This window comes from Phaethon lepturus, unplaced genomic scaffold (genome assembly GCF_000687285.1).
Source record: "Phaethon lepturus isolate BGI_N335 unplaced genomic scaffold, ASM68728v1 scaffold4269, whole genome shotgun sequence".
NCBI lineage: Eukaryota > Metazoa > Chordata > Aves > Phaethontiformes > Phaethontidae > Phaethon > Phaethon lepturus.
This window is the reverse complement of record NW_010562780.1, coordinates 199990-216466: the sequence shown is the minus strand read 5'-3', so window position 1 is coordinate 216466 and position 16477 is coordinate 199990. Positions and strand designations below refer to the sequence as shown.

Here is a 16477-nt window from a genome sequence, read left to right as displayed (position 1 = left end):
GCCACGCAAACCCGGTACACATGAGTGTACTGGTGTCTTGACTATTTTACTAGGTTCCACAGGGCTTTGTTAGTGAGCTGATCTAGATCTTTGTTAACAGAAAAACATTTAAATCCTTGAGGAAAGTTTGGTCTCTTACAATAACTGTATAAGTCTGGTGTGATCTAGTGCCGCTGTTGGCATCCACTTGTATTTTCGCGTCACCAGTTTATCTCATCATCATGTTTTTTCTCATCATCAATACAGCTGATGCGCTGTGTGACCTGTAGTAGGGTGCTAAATTCTTCTGTGCATAGCTGAGAAAAGTGAAACATGAGTGGAACGCTTCGCTTTTAGCTGGTGTTATTACTGAAAATATTTTGATGCCTTCAGAGAGAAGATGCTTGAGAAGAAGAGAACATAAGTGGTTTCATATTTATTTCCAGTACCATCACTTTTATTTTTGTAAGCACTGCAGGTCTCATCAAACTCATTTTACAGGGGAAAAATACATAAATTAGTTCCCCACTTCTTGCTGCTACTTCTCTGTAATTTTTCACCTCTTCCCATCCTGCTTTTAAAATTAAACTTCTAAGAAGTCTTTTGAGAAGTGGCCACTGTGGGACATGTTCATTATATCTGGTCTTCTTCATGTTCATTGAGCCTTAAGTTAGATGATTGGAGTTGGGACAGCAGTTGCAAGCAATTCAATTGATGACTTGGAAGAAAAGCTAGCAGGTGAATTCAGCAGGGTGTCCTTTTTACTATGTAGTTCCTTAATTACCAAGAAAACAGTGCATCAAATTTCTGCAGATTGTTGATCCAGGTAGTAACACGATCCCCATCTCTAGCCCATCAACAAATCTAGAGCTGCAAGTGGATGGGGAGTGGAAGTGGGTGGATGATGCTGCGCTCCTCAGGAATTTAGTTTACAAGCTAGGATGGTGATGCAGGAGGTGATGTTGGTAGTTTGACTATGTCTATGGTACTGACTGTTCAGTCAGTATTCCTCAGAAAATTATCAGTTGCATAATACTTGGAAAACAAAATCCAGAAGAAGCTATTGCCTTCCAGTCTGCTTTTTGACCCATCATCCCACATAAATAATTCTGGATGGAATTAATGATGTCGATGTTTTGTATTTGAAAGCAGGCAGTGTATGCTGTGAATTAAAAATCTTAATGTAGTTTTGTCAAAATAAGATGTTCACGCAAGGGAAATTTTTGAATCTTTTCAGACAAAAAGGGAGTTAATTGTGTTTAATAAATAATAAAAGGTTCTGTTTGCCAGAAATAGTCTTAGGTAAGTAGGCATAGCTATTCTGTGTACAGAATCAGATATAGTTTTGGTTTTTAAGTTTCATAGTTCTTAGTAAATGTGACTTCACGTCTTGCCAGTACAGTTTGTGTAGTGTTATAACATAAAACTCTGGGCACTTCTATTTATGCATTTTTGCTCTACGCCTACTTTTGTAGATCCAATTCTGTTTACACACACAATGAAATTAAGAAGCGATGGATGTATGCAAGTAGCATCAATGCTGTGATGAAGTGCTCTTAAAATAAGTATGCACAAGTAGAAGTGTCTGGAGACAGAGCATATTCAGAGGCTTGAATTAATGACCGGCGAAGACGGTTCGATGTTTTGAAAGTTTCTTTTTTAAAAATTAATCAATTATGGATTCGTATGAAGCTGTTTGATTAGTAGCTGGCGGCAGCGGGTGCTGTCGCTGCGACGGCAAGGGAAGGAGCCGGCGCGAGGCAGCTGTGAGCCGGCGCTGTGACCCAAGGGCAGCGCAGCTGGGCCAGCTCAGCCCGGGGCGGGGGCACGCAGCCCGCATCCCCTTGGGGCGGGCGAAGGAGGGCATCTCCCGCTGCGCTGCAGCCCGGGGGCTCTCCCGGGACTGGGGTGCAGGCAGCCCTGGCCGGCCCTGTGCTGGGATTTCTCCTGGCCGCAAGGAGTTGTCTGCCCGTCAGCCTAAAGCTAGCGAAGCTGCTGCCTCCTCCTTCACGGTGACTTCTGAAATGCGCTGTGCGCGTAAAGGCAGAACTGCGTCCTGTGGTTTAAAAGTAGCTTCTATTTAGGCAGATATTTTTTTTTTAATAGATCTTGGAGGAAGTAAAAATGATTAAGTATAAAAAATGATCTGTAATATAAGGTGTTCTGACATTCATTTCAAAATGCTTTTTAAGGACTCTTTCTGCAACTTCATGTGAAATCCTCTCTCTCCCCAAATTCATTGTATAATACTTCCTTGGCCGACAGAAAGTTTCCATGTGTTTCTCTGCATGTGTGTGTGCTAGTTAATGGTCTGTGTAAGTAACGATTGTGCTTCTTGTCTAAATGATCCACCTTGCTGATACTGCTGTGGAGCGTATCTGTTGTCATCAGAGCTGAGCTCTGGAGGCTGGATGCTCATTTTGGTGAAATCTCAGCTGCTGCTTTTTTTTTTTTTATTTTTTTCTTCTCGTGGCAGAACTCAAATCACACTTATGGTTTCAGTCAAAAAATCACAAAGTCAGTGTTAATCTGGATTTCTCTCACATGAATCTGAAAATGTTTCCCTTTCCTTTGGTTTCTGTGTTTAAGACCAGTCCCAAAGAATGGTCTAAATATAAGACTAAGGATCACAGAGCTCTGCATTAGCGGTGTCACTTGAAGCGCCACTGAAGTTCTGGTCTTCCTAGGAGGTATATATAAAATTGAAGTGTGAATTTTCTGGATAAGGTTTTTTAAAATTGAAAAGGGATTGTTTATTTAGTTTTAATTCTCTCCACAGGAGCTGCCATTTTATTGATGCTATTTAGTGGAGGACCCAAGTTTACAGCAGAGTGCTGAGAAGTTGTTTGTTAGAGAACATTGAAAGTCATAACATTTCCAAGTTGTGAAACATCCTGCTAAGTTTATTTTCTAATTAAATGTTTAAAGGTTTCTGTATTAACCAAAATTGGTGTAAAGTTTACATCATAGGACTTCGGTCTTTCAGCTTTTCAATACGACTGTGTACATGATGGTGTACAGAGACTGTTCAAAGTTAGAAGGATGGTTTTGATCAACCACAACTTCAAATCAGTGTTTTTTGGCACTGGCTTTCATATGACATGAGAGTAGTCTGAAGAAATATCTTCAGGGTGTATCTGATACTTAATCCTTTTATTTGGGTAGCAGCTACTCAGCCTAGTGAAAAAACACAGACTTTAAGCTATGTATCTGTTATCTCTAACACATACCATGGTATTTCTGTGTTAGCTTGGATTTTTTCCTACTGCTGTCCCACAGACAATGCAGGCACTGCCCAGATGCTTCTCCAGCCTTTTTCAACATGGGTTATCAAATCAGATGTTTTCAGCAGTCCCAACTTAAAACCTGTTGGCTCTTTGGTTGATCTGTACCTGTCTGGAGTTTCTTATTAGTTGAACATCTGCATATGCCAGAGGTCCAAGGGTACTCAGTTTGTGTCTTCTCAAAACAAATCAGGGAAAGATGCTTTCCTTGAAATTCATGCATGCAGTAGTGAAGAGGCAATGTCAGTCTAAAGATGCCCCTTAGGTGTGTCTCAGCAACTGATTACGAGTCAACCAAGTCCCAGTGCAGGAGGAACTGTTGCAGTGACCCAAAACCCAACTCTCCTGGTGCAGTCATGGTGTCTGGTGCTCAGGCAAGGAGGTGTGAAGGAAATAACAGAACTGCCTCCCTCCCTCCCCCCCGGCCATTTCTCCAGGACTTCTGTCCAGAAGACAGCTGTAGGGTTTCTGCCTCTTCCTTTTCATTTGTCCCTCCTGGTATGTCTCAGTAAGTGGGATCAGAGGACAATAAAGAATCAATTCCACTTAATTGGTAGGGCAGTTATGGATCTGAGTTTTAAGCTAAATAAGAGTAATGTGATTATCAAATAATATATAGAATTATAGTTGATTGAAGTTGTAAAAATCAGGTAGTATGATTTTTTTTTTTTTTTTGCTAAGTATTTTGACAATAGTGGATGAAGGAAAAAAAGATGCCTTGTATAATAATCACAGTCATGTTACCTGAGCTGTGTCTTGGTTCATTTATGTAAAAACATGAATGTCTGCTGAAAAATAAGTGGGAAACTTGACACAAAAACCCCAATGTTCTGTGTTTCTTGGTTATTAATTTTTAAGATTCAGTCCATAGTTCTGATTCAGTAGGGAGATGTGGGGAAAAATGGGATGTAGGTTAATGGCAGACATTTTAGAGGTATCTTCAGGAAATAGACTTTGGGGAGCAATCTCATGATTATCTCATCTCTGAGCTTTTTGAAAATTTTTGATTTCTTAATGTTGGTGTTATAGGGTGTATAATGCTTTTAGTCAGCCTGCTAAAAACGTTTCGTAGTTTGGGAAAGAGAAAGCTCTCTTCAAATGTTGTGTTTCTTTGGCTCATTTCATAGCTGCTAAATGCTTCCTCTCAGGGTACAACATTTCAAAGATCAGCAAAGGAAGTACTAATAAGCCATGAGACTGTTGCTGCCAGTCTAATGTGATTCCCTTTGTAGTGAAGGTAGAGCAGAAGCAGAAAACTGCAGCCAATTCCCCACAGGACTGGGAGAATGCCTATACCCTAGCTGCAGTAAAATGGAAAAAAATTATGGCAGAGAATGGAATTAACTGATTATTTGACAAATGCACTGTATCTTACTGAAATTCCATTATGATAAAGTACACAGGAACTTGATCATGGTGCAGAGACCAGGCATGGAGCATTTTCTCTGAATATGCAAAATACGTTTACTGCAAGTGGGTAAAGTAAGGCAGAAGGTGCCTGTATGGGTGAAGAATGTCTGCACACACAGACAGGGATTAACCAGATCTGAACCACCGGAAGATGACTTTCTGCTATGCTATAACAGAAAGTATCTTTAAAGCCAACTTAACCAACTTTGCAAGGATAGCTTTGGCAGTGGGGAAAACTTGTTTGACAAGTGCCATTTACCAAACTGAAAGGGATCTTGTTTAGATGAGGGGAAGAATCCTTTTCCTTGCTCCAAGTAGGCTTTTTAAAAGCTGTTGGTAGATAAAATGTTATTCTATATGCTAGTTTTATCAATTGTATTTTAAAGACTCTAATGACATGTGGAAATGTCAGTTGCTGGACCCCAGGTCAGATACAATCTGAGGGCTTGATCTGATATTTTGTTAGATGTAGAACGTATTTTAGAAAGCATCTAAGGAAATTTTTCAGTGGTTCCTACAAGTCTTCAAAGAGATGCATCTCAGGTTGTGGAGGAAACCTGCACATGTAACAAGTCATGGCAATCTGGAGAGACCCCTGATGACTGAAAAAGTACAAAGGTTGCACCCATCTTGGAGAAGAGCAACAACTACAGAGTTGCTGGTCTCTCCACAGCACCTGGGAAGATTATGGAGCAAAGTCTTCTGGAATCCATTTCTGAGCACATGAAAGGCAAGAAGGTGATTGAGAACATCTAGCATGGCATTACCAATGACAAATCATGCCTGACCAACCTAATTGATTTCTACAAATGACTGGCTCTCTAAACAAGAGAAGTGCAGTGAACGTTGCTTGAAATGGACTTCATCAAGTTCTCAAAAAAATTCTTCAGTAGTTTCTTGGTAGACAAATTGTGGATTGATAAGTGCTGGCTGGATTGCTGCATTCCAAGGTTGGTGATCAGCATCCGAAATACAACTGGCAACTGGCTGTCCCTCAGGAACTGATGGTGGGGGACAATGCTGTTTGATGGGTCTTCCCTCATTACTACAGACTTGCCTGGCAATCACTGGACTCTTGGCTGAGCCTGGCTACCATGACCGTACATGTTCCGCTCTTCGTGTTTGGTACTCTGGGACTGACTAGCTTGTCAGTGAGGCTGCTGCCTCTGCCTGCCTGGTTATCGTGCTCAGTGGCTGCCTCCTCTTGCTTTGCAAAGGTGCTCTTGCTGCTCTTGGGGAGCAGTGCATCTCTGAAAACCATGCTGCTCTGAGCAAGGTGTTGGACTAGATGAAGTCCAGAGATCTCTTCCAGCCCACATGGTTTTGTTACTCTGCGAAATGTGGCTGTGCTCCAGCTCACCTTGCTTACAGCACTCATGGAGCTTTAAATCATATTGACTACCTTGTGAGCCCTTAGTTGTTGGTATTTAGTTATTTTCATTAAAATAGATGTGGAATCTTGGGCAGACATTTGTTGAGATAAATGTGGTAACGATGAACTTCATTCTATTTTCTCCTGTTGTGAGATGTAGACAAAGAGAGGGGGGCAGATGGCTGAGGCTCTTCATCAGATTTCAAGAGGACTGCAGAAAGGACAACCTCCCACTCTTCCAGAGCTGCAAGGACAAAAGTCTGCAAACTATGCTAAGCTGGTATCTCTGTCATGAGAGCTGCTCGTGAGAGTGTGAGGCAGAGGGTGTGCTGCCTAACCTGCTTCCAACAGCTTGGACTCCTTTCCAGGAGCTCAGAGAAAAGGTGCCTGCAGCCAAATAGGTGTTTCCCCTAGTGTTGAACCCATATGTCATTTATGCACCGCACAGGAGGTCCACTCTGCTCCTGGAAGTCCGTACCGCCGGTGTGGAAGCGACCGGGCCAGCTTTGCACCCTGTTAGCTCTGCAGCTGCGGGACTAAGGTGACACTCTCCACCTTCTCCTCCCGGAGCCACTTCCACCAGCTGGTGCTGGAAAGGAAAGTGCATGTGGCACGGAGAAAATAATCAGATGCTATTAGGTATTTCACTGCCGTGCCAGGCAGGATGGAATTGTTCTGCATTTTGCCGTGTTACCTTAACTCTGCTCCTACACAGTGCTAATTATAATCCTGATATGATCTAATTAAAAAGCACTCTCTATACTGCCTGATTGATTCTATAGCCATGAAACAGTGAAAGCTGGGCAGGCTTAGTGGCTCGAGAGGATCCCTGCCACAAACTCCGACGCATACTTTGTGAATACTGTGGGGGGAGAATGTCTATGAATAAATGGCACTGGCGATTATGGATGTTGTCAGCAAAATCTCAATATTAAAAAATATGCTTCGCAGATAATTTGTCTGCAGAAGTAGATGATGTGCATGTGACAGTCTGTACACAAATAGGCAGCTGTAGGTAGTTTTGGGGGAAGATGACTGTGCAGCCATTTTTATATTTGAAACTGTTCTTAGTAAGGAGTTGCTCCATTTGTACTACAATTTCTAATTCTGACTCTGCTGCTAAAACCCAGTGTGATTTTAATGGATTTTAATCTACGTTTGAATATTACATGCTTATTTGTTTTTCACCAGAGATTCGCTATTGATTGAATTCTTAAATGGTGTCCCTGCTGGCAGAATTGCTTCCTACCAGTTAGCATCTGTCTGCTGGATCGGGGGCTTTGGGTTCATCTCCTTGCTTTCACTGACACAAATAGGATGGCTTAGCACATCTTTCTTTTTTTGTTTCTCCCTCTTCATTTGTAGTTCTCCACCTCCGTAAATCCTTCTGTCTTTTCTCTTTCTTCTTTTCCTCTTAACTTCTCACATAGTGAAGCTAACAGAGGAGGGTGTGTGGGATGAGGAGTAGAAAAAAGGGGGAGAAAGTGAAAGGGAGAGTGAGGGAGACAAAAGGGAGAATGTGAGAGGTGAGGAGGAGGTGGTAATGAAGGTGGAAAGTAGAACATAGAAGGAGGGGGAGCGGGTGAGTGGAAGGGGAGGTTAAATAAGGAGGGCATGAGAAGGGGAGAGACTCTGCTCCTAGACTTTCAACTGGAGATACAGCAGTCTTTTTTTTCCTGCTCACAGGAGGAGTAATTAGAGCAAATGTTGGTCCTGAACCTCTTCTGCCAGGCAGTTAATTTTCCAAAGACATGAATGCATGAACTTTATTTTATTCTTACCTGTAGATGTAGTTATACAATTATGTTATATAATATACATATATTGTATATTGTATATTCTATAATTTATATTATAAGTTATTATAATTATGTAGCTATTATATATTATAACCTTTATTTAGTAGTTATTAAATGTGTCAAGCAAGTCTGCCCACTGGTCAGCATGGGGAAGTGTCTCCAGGGACTTCTACTTTTTCTGTTGATGTATGGGCAATCTTTTGGTTATAAAGATCCAATTTTGGCAAAATGAATCTAAAAGAGTGTTTGCATTGTAGTTACCTAACCATATATCTGCTCTTACTAGGTGGGATTTAACTTCTGGAGACTCTCTAAATTATTGCCTGCTGGAAGTAAGCTTTGTGGCAGACACAGAATTGCCAGGAATGTGACTTCCCTGCTCCTCCACTATCTCATGTAGTCCACCTTTCCCTTCTCTTCGTGAGTGTCTCCCACACTATCCCTCTCTCTGGTATGGAAAAGTTGAGGGAAATCAATATTTCTCCCACTAATAGACTAGAAGTGATGGGTGGCTGTTCACAGACTGTCCTTTCTCTGTTTAAGACCATTTGGTCTTTTGGTCAGGAAGGCTTAACACTGATAACTGGTTGTGCAAAAGGGCGGAGATGGCAGGTGATAACATGAGGAATGGCTCTGCCCATCACTGCTGAGCCATCTTCCATGCATTTTCCATTTCTTTGCTCTGTGTGGTACAGCAACAGGGTCATTCATCATTTACTGCTGCTATTCTGTCCATTAATACAGACTGTTCATTTCATTTGCTTGTAGTCAGGGTTTCTTTGAATACGTGCACCAAACAGTAATTCACCCCCAAACCTCCCGAAGCAACTTTATGGTGCTGAGCAATTACAAATTAAAATGGAAAGTGTGCTTTGGCGCTTCGCTTTTCTGCAGTTGCAATGATGTCTGGGGAAATACTGCGATAGAGAAATTCTGTGTTGAGGTAATTCTAGAAATCATGTTCACATTAGAAATCCCCAAACTGTATTTTATTTAAAAATGTTTTAATGAGCTGCCATATTCAGTGCATTAATCTGTCAAAGAGAAGTGCATGGGAGTATATTTCAAATCCCAGAGTGGAATTGAGGGACCATGTTAGAGGTGACATGCTGTTTTCATGGTAGAAGGTATGGGTTTGTTCCCTCATACCTTTGCCAATATTAACTTGTGGTGGGAAGCCATTGCAGACTCTATTGTGGTGTAGTAAGAATGAAAGAAAATCTTAAATAAGGGAGTAATTGTGATATTCTTTAGCAATCGTAGAAATGTCTTTATTTTATACTTCTTTGGAAGATACTGATGCAAAAGAGGCTTGTGGACAATCTGTAGTATTTTCCATTCATGAATAGAAGAACAGAACTGGGAAACTGAGATTTCCTGGTGAGTTTGGCTCACCAGACTATATTTGCCTTTGTGAGGAATGTCTGTGAGAACATTTCTGTTGTTATTGTCACTTGAATTGCTCTGGCATCTGGGAGCTGTAGGCCTGGGATGGCATCCTCATTGGAGCTGTACACAATGAATGCCATAGAAAAGACATTGTCTCAAAGAGTTTATAGTCTAAACAGACAGACATGTCTAGACCAGCATGCAAGGAAAGAGTGTGAATATCCTGGTTAGCATAATAGATGCTGATCTCAGAATTTACACCATAACCATTGTCAGATAAGAGAACATAATTTGAAGAAAAGATTTGAATAAAATGCATGTTCCTCATTTAGCCTATTGTTATATCTTCAAGCCAACCTAGTCTCACCTTCCTTCCTTTTAATGTTCTTGTCCTCTTCCTTGGAGACACTTTCCACAGTGATTTTCTGTAGTGTAGTAAATCATAAGTTGTCAACTACAAGTTCTCTCAGGGTATGGGCTTTGTGGGGGTGATGGCATCTTCTTGATTTCTAATCTTATGTTCCTTGGTAGTAACTTCTACCATTGCAATCCCGTGGTGTGTTCAGAACTGAATTTCAGTTGCTTTAAAAATACTACACACTAGACACTGCACAGTACTTGAATAGGTGAAAAAGTCCTCTGTGAATATTTACAATGAAGAGGAGCAAGAAAAAGTATCAAAGATCTGTTTTGAAGTTTCAATTTTAGGCAATAATACTAAGGAGAGCTAAATTAAGAAAGAATATGTTAAAAATCACTGTTAGAGAATGAGTGAAATCCAAATGTTGGTCTTTTAAACTTTGGTTAATTTTAAGTTCCATATTAAAAAGAGGTAGGAAATGGCAGTTTGGGAGAGGCAGATGATTTTCCAGATCCTGTAGGTCTGATTCTGTAGGTTTTTATAATTCTTGGCAGTATGAAAATGAGAAATAAAAGACTGAGGAAAACAGCAAAACCCCCCAAAAGAGAAAATGAATGCGTGCATAAGAAACATGCAATCAAGAGCAACAGAAATTAAGTTTAGGGTGTTCAGATTCCTTAGTTCAGCTTTTACTAAGTAGGCATTGCTTCACCAAAATTTTAGGCACCTGCTCTTGGAATTCCACCTATATCCATATAAGTGATATATCCACCTAAATTCCTCATGTAATGCATGGAGAAGAGATTTCAGAAGATGATCCACTCTGTCTGATAGCTTCCTTTATTAATTAACTCTGAAGGAAGGTAGGCATTTCTAGGTTTGTATATTCTTGTATAGTAGAAGAAATGAAATCCCATCGTATTTAGTTGAAAAAATCTGAGACAGAGATGTCTCAGTCTATGCATTGTCAGTCTCCAAGTAGAAAGAAGTAACATGTCTAAAAATATCAAAAGAAAATTAGTGACTTCATAGAAATGACAGATAGAATTGCATTTAATTGATTAGTGGAGCATATAAAAATGAAGGATAGCTAAGTAGGAAACCCTGAAGATGATGTCCACCACTTATTTTGATTTTGAATTAAGATGTTACACATTTCTGCTAGTATGATTATGAACCTTGTGTAGTGTGGTATATGATTATCTAAAATAATCATGTAATTTGTGATAATAGTGATAGGTAGTTGGAAGAAAAAAATCAAACTTTTCACAGACTGTTACCAGTGTTGTTTTGTTAAACAGGGAAGAAGTGTGGCTTTTTTCCTGCAGGGCATTAATACTGCGTGTAATACTGGAAACAAGAAAAGCAATTTCTACATCAATGTGTTCCCCCCCCCCCCCCCCCCCGCCTTTATGTTTCTAAGTTTTGGGACCTTGTCCGTTGCATATTTCTGGTCCAGTCTGCTTTTAAACTCCTGTCTAGCTGACCACATGCATCTTCTTGCCTCGTCCTAGAAGTCTCATACATACATTTCTGTTTGGGTCAATCCATTTTGCTTTGAAATTAGTAAAATGTTTTCATTGCAAACTAAGTTTTAGGGAATAAAACCTCACTCATCAATTCTCTTGTGTCCACCTTTTGCCCTCCTCCTCCATCCAGTGCAACAGTCAGTCTTGTAGGTACTTCTTGTTCTTCGTGTTCCTACAAGACACAACTTGTATTGTGTGTGACTCAGTAGCAAGCTAAAACCTATCCTCCCCTTGACTGTGAACAGACCTGCCAGCTCTTCACCTCCAGCTTTTAATATGCTTAATTGTATTGTTAAGAATAAATATGGTGGTGGTTTGCTAGGCTGAGGATTCCTTGATCTAGTTGTGCCGGAGAAATAGTTAAGAGTGATGGTAAGCCCATTCATTCTCAAATGGTATTCTTGGTCCTGGCTCTAAATCCTATGCGAACATGAGGAAACGACTGTAATTTTAAATCCTCAGCTTATGCTACCACAGTGAAAATGCATAGGATGAAAGATTTTGAAGAACAAAATACTTGGGTTTTGTAGTTCAGGAATTAGTGACATCTCTGTCTTCCTTCTCATTTGAATCAGGTATTTTGTTAGTTTTTGACTTACTCTATCTTGACTTACTGTTACTTTTCTGATCTCCCAAAAAGACAATTTGTTCATCTGCAAAGCATTTCTGTTATTGAGAATGTACATGTATTTAAGACCTCAAATGAGGGAACAGTAAAGCATTTATAACAAGAGGGGACTGTGTAATTGTCTGGTTCATACAAGTATAACCATATGTGATCAGATGGTTTTACTCGTTTATATGATTATGTGCTTGAAATGTGTTGAAACCTGTCCTGAAAATCTGTTACTATACATCTGTACATACATTGCATGCAATTTTCACATACAACATCCTAAAAGACAAGTAAGCACATGGAATTGATAAAGTCGAAAGCAGCAGTATTCTTTTCATTTAATTAACTCAATGTATTAAACATATTAGACTGAAGAATTATTTCAACATGGATAAAGGAAACTCCTTTATTAAAAGTTACTATCAAAAGGTTTATTCCTTTTGATTGGAAGGATGGCATGATATATGATTGTTATTAAAGCATAACCAGAAAGATTATATTTAGATTGAGTGTGGGTTTGTGGCTTATAAATGTGAATTCAGGTTATTTCAGAAAAATAGTACAAATTTGATAACATAGACTGTGGTTAGGTTACAGTTGCACAAATGTTACTATGGTTCTCTTCTGAAAAGTAGAAAAGATTTTTTTAAAAGTGCTGACACAATTTAAGTGTCTAAACATACTGCCATGCTCTTCTGTTTCAAAGGAGGAGATTTCTCCCTGAAGACACTTCCATAATATTGTCCATCAAGTCTGGAACTGGAGACTTTTCTCTGTTGCTATGCTCACCCTTCCAGTGTTCCTCAGGTTCTGAACCTTGGCAACTGTCGTTTTTCCGAGCTGAATGGGCGCAGGGAGGTTATGATAAACTGTCAGCACCCTGAGGTGTTCACTAGGAGGAGCTGGTGCTCATAAGGGGGCTTCTTCCCTCTGCTGGCAGGAAACATGCTGCTGGTGCTTTCTCATCCTAGGTGTTTTGGTCACAGGGATTAATTTTTGTATTTTTTTTTTTTAACTCAGTCTTGCTCACTTGTTTTTTCATTGGTCCTCAATTAATGTTTTTCCATCCTCTTTGTTGTCTTTGTTGCTTTTTTCCCCTGAATCATGAGGTTGCACTCTTGCAGTGACTGCTGATTGACCACTGTCACTCTTGTATACAGTCTGGGACCTCTGGTATCATCCCGTGTCTGCACTCTCCCACACTACATAGGCAGTTTAATCCACACATGATAGCTACTTATTGCTACTATAAACTAAAGCTGAACAAAACAAACTTAAGCAATAGTTATCTTGACTGCTAGACAATTGCTTTCAGAGCTAAAACTAAATAAGCTCAGGCAGGGTCAAAACCCGAGTCCAAATTAATAAATTAAATATTTAAACATTATCATGTCTGCAGAACATTCTTTTTAGCTGAATATTTAGCTGCTTTTTTAAACTGTTTTAGGGACATTGAAGTAATTGGAGTCCGTCCTTTCCACATGAAAAGGCCTAAATACATGCTTACTGGAATTTATATGCAACTGATGTGTAGAATGAACTATTCTATACTTGTCCTGGTTTTATGTAGAGTCATGGCTTACCTTTAATATAGTGTAGTATTTTTTCCAGGTTACAAAAGCAAGTTTTAGTAAATTAGCCTTTTCATCCTACTATTTTCCAAAGTGGTGATGGGAGTTCTGCTGTTAACATGGAGAGCTGAGCACTTTATCTGTGGCTTGGGCCATGGAATTTGGGTTTCTTGAAAACATCAATGTTTCTTTCATTCTCCACACCCTGTAATTTAAATTCAACAAGAGAAGGTCAACAATTTTATTGCCTATACTCTTATTTTCACTTGCAGAACAGAAGTAAGTCCATATTGAGTAGGACTTTCCATGTTTAAAATAGGTTTCTAAGTCTTGGGTAGTAACACCAAAGAAGTTGCTTTGTCAGTGGAGTGTAGATAAAGTCATTACTGAAATGAGCTCTGGAAATCTTTCTCGGTTCCAGTGAGACAATTATCTACTCCACATATTATAAAAGCTTGTCTTTTATATTACAAACAAGCAGTCCCCCCAAGTTTCTTCCCCTTTATGCGATGCTATGTTGAGGCGATTAAACATATGGTGTGATTAAGCCAACTTTTGGACCGTCTCTTCTTCTAGCCCTACAAACTGTTCAGCCACCTGTGCATGCTCTGAAATTCAAAGGAACCCAAGAAAGCACCAGTCTGAACTGGGGGCAGAAAGGATCATGTTGGATTAGACATAGATATCTGAGCTCTTTCTTAGACCCTTCATTAGAATTTCTAAGTTGTGTCATTCTACTGAATAGTATTCAAAATTTAGTCATGTATTTATGTTTTAAGTATTATAGAGAAAGCGTCAATGGATATGTCCTAATCCTGCTCTGCAAGTGAAAATTAGTCCACACAATTCAAAAGCTGACCATTATGCTGCCCTTTTAAAATCATGTGCCAGTAAAGAAGAAGTAATACTTTACAGTTGTGTAGGAGCCAAGCCTCCATTAGGTGAGACCACCGATGAAACAGTACTTCCCGTTTCTTTTTAAGTCAGTAGCAAAATTTCCATTGACATCAGCTGAAAGATAACTGGGTCCAAAAGTCTAATTATTAGAAGTGGATTAATGTGTTAGAGGCACCACTTTAAAGGTATTTTATTCTAGAGTATCTGGGTCTCATTTAGAAATCTGATCACCAAATGAATTATTATTAATTTACTAATTTTTCAATTATATTTACAGAATGAACAACTTTATTATCTCAAATAAAGAAATAAATAAATGAAATGTAAAGCAAATAGGGAGCTATTCAGGCAATCAAAAGCAGATTTTGCCTTTAATATGTGGTAATCACACCATAGACTCCATTCCTGGAATTATAGAATAGTTTGTGTTGGAAGGGACCTTTAAACGTCATCTGGTCCAACCCCACTGCAAAGAGCAGCGACATCCTCAACTAGATGAGGTTGCTCCGGGCCCCATCCAGCCTGACCTTCAATATTTCCAGGGATGGGGCATCTACCACCTCTCTGGGCAACCTGTGCCAGTGTTTCACCACCCTCCTCAGGAAAAATTTCTTCCCTCTATCTAGTCTAAGTCTACCCTCTTTTAGTTTAATACCATTACCCCTTGTCCTATCGCAACAGGCCCTGCTAAAAAGTCTGTCCCCATCTTTCCTATAGGCCCCCTTGAAGTATTGGAAGGCTGCAATAAGGTCTCCCTGGAGCCTTCTCTCCTCCTGGCTGAACAACCCCAAGTCTCTCAGCCTGTCCTCAGAGGAAAGGTGTTCCATCCCTCTGAACATTTTTGTGTCCCTCCTCTCTGGAGGTCTGGACCCGCTCCAACAGGTCCATGTCTTTCCTGTGCTGAGGGCTCCAGAGCTAGAAGGAGCACTCCAGGTGGGGTCTCACCAGAGCGGAGCAGAGGGGCAGAAGCCCCTCCCTCCACTTGCTGGCCACGCTGATTTGGATGCAGCCCAGGGTATCGTTGGCCTTCTGGCTATGAGTGCACATTGCCGGTTCATGTCCAGCTTTTCATCCATCAGTACCCCCAAGTCCTTGGCAGGACTGCTCTCGATCCCTTCGTCCCCCAGCCTGTACTGGGGGCTGCCCTAACCCAGGTGCAGGACCCTTGGCCTTGTTGAACCTCATGAGGTTCACACGGGCCCATTCCTCGAGCTTGTCCAGGTCCCTCTGGATGGCATCCCATCCCTCAGTTGTGTCGAATACAACCACTCATCTTGGTATCATCTGCAAACTTGCTGAGGGTGCACTCGATTCCACTGTCTATGTCATTGATGATGGTATTAAAGAGTACTGGTCCCAGTACAGAACCCTGAGACACACCACTCATCACTGATCTCCATCTGGACATTGAGCCATTGACCACTACCCTCTCAATGCGATCATCCAACCAATTCCTCATCCACCCAACAGTCCACCTATCAAATCCATCTCTCTCCAATTTAGAGAGAAGGTTGTGGGGGACCGTGTCAAAGGCCTTACAGAAGTCCAGGCACATGACATCGGTAGCTCTTGCCTTGTCCACTGATGTGGTCACTCCATCGTAGAAGGCCGTGAGGTTGGTCAGGCAGGACTTGCCCTTGGTGAAGCCATGATAGCTTCATGTATTCGAGACAATAGGATGTCTCAAATCACATCCCTGTCCTCCATGTGCCTTAGCAGAGCTTCCAGGAGGAAGTCTGTTCCGTGATCTTCGCAGGCACAGAGGTGATGCTGACCGGCTGGTAGTTCCCAGGTTCCTCCTTGCTACCCTTTTTAAAAATGGATGCAATGTTTCCTTTTTTCCAGTCTCCAGGGACTTCACTTGACTGCCATGAGTTTTCAAATATGGAGAGCAGCTTGGCAACTACCTCAGCCGATTCCTTCAGGACTCTGGGATGCATCTTGTCAGGTCCCATAGACTTATGTACATTCAGGTTCCTCAGGTGGTCTTGAAGCTGATCTTCTCTTACAGTGGGAGTGACTTCGTTTCTCCAGTCCCTGTCTTGCTGTCCATCCACTCAAGGGATGTGGGAAAACAGACTGCCAGTGAAGGCTGAGGCAAAGAAGTTGTTGAGTACCTCAGCCTTCTCCTCATCCGTTGTTACCAGTTTGCCAGTCTTGCTCATCAGCGGGGTTACGATTTCTTTGACCTTCCTTTTCAGGCTGACATACCTGTAGAAGCCCTTCTTACTATTCTTTGCATCCCTTGCCAAGTTCAGCTCCACCCATGC

The 16477-nt window shown here is 40.9% G+C and overlaps 1 protein-coding gene across 1 annotated transcript in view; it reads left to right on the top strand.

The window, feature by feature from the left end:
* Positions 1-653: 653 nt before the first annotated feature.
* LOC104626465 (regulating synaptic membrane exocytosis protein 1-like) overlaps positions 654-16477 on the top strand; it is a gene marked incomplete at its 3' end in the record, with an annotated part of 211901 nt that continues 196077 nt past the window's right edge. Inside the window, exons 1-2 of the mRNA XM_010294397.1 lie at positions 654-717; positions 1687-2016. Coding sequence (XP_010292699.1) covers positions 654-717; positions 1687-2016 — 394 coding nt within the window. The remainder of the gene's footprint in view (positions 718-1686; positions 2017-16477) is intronic.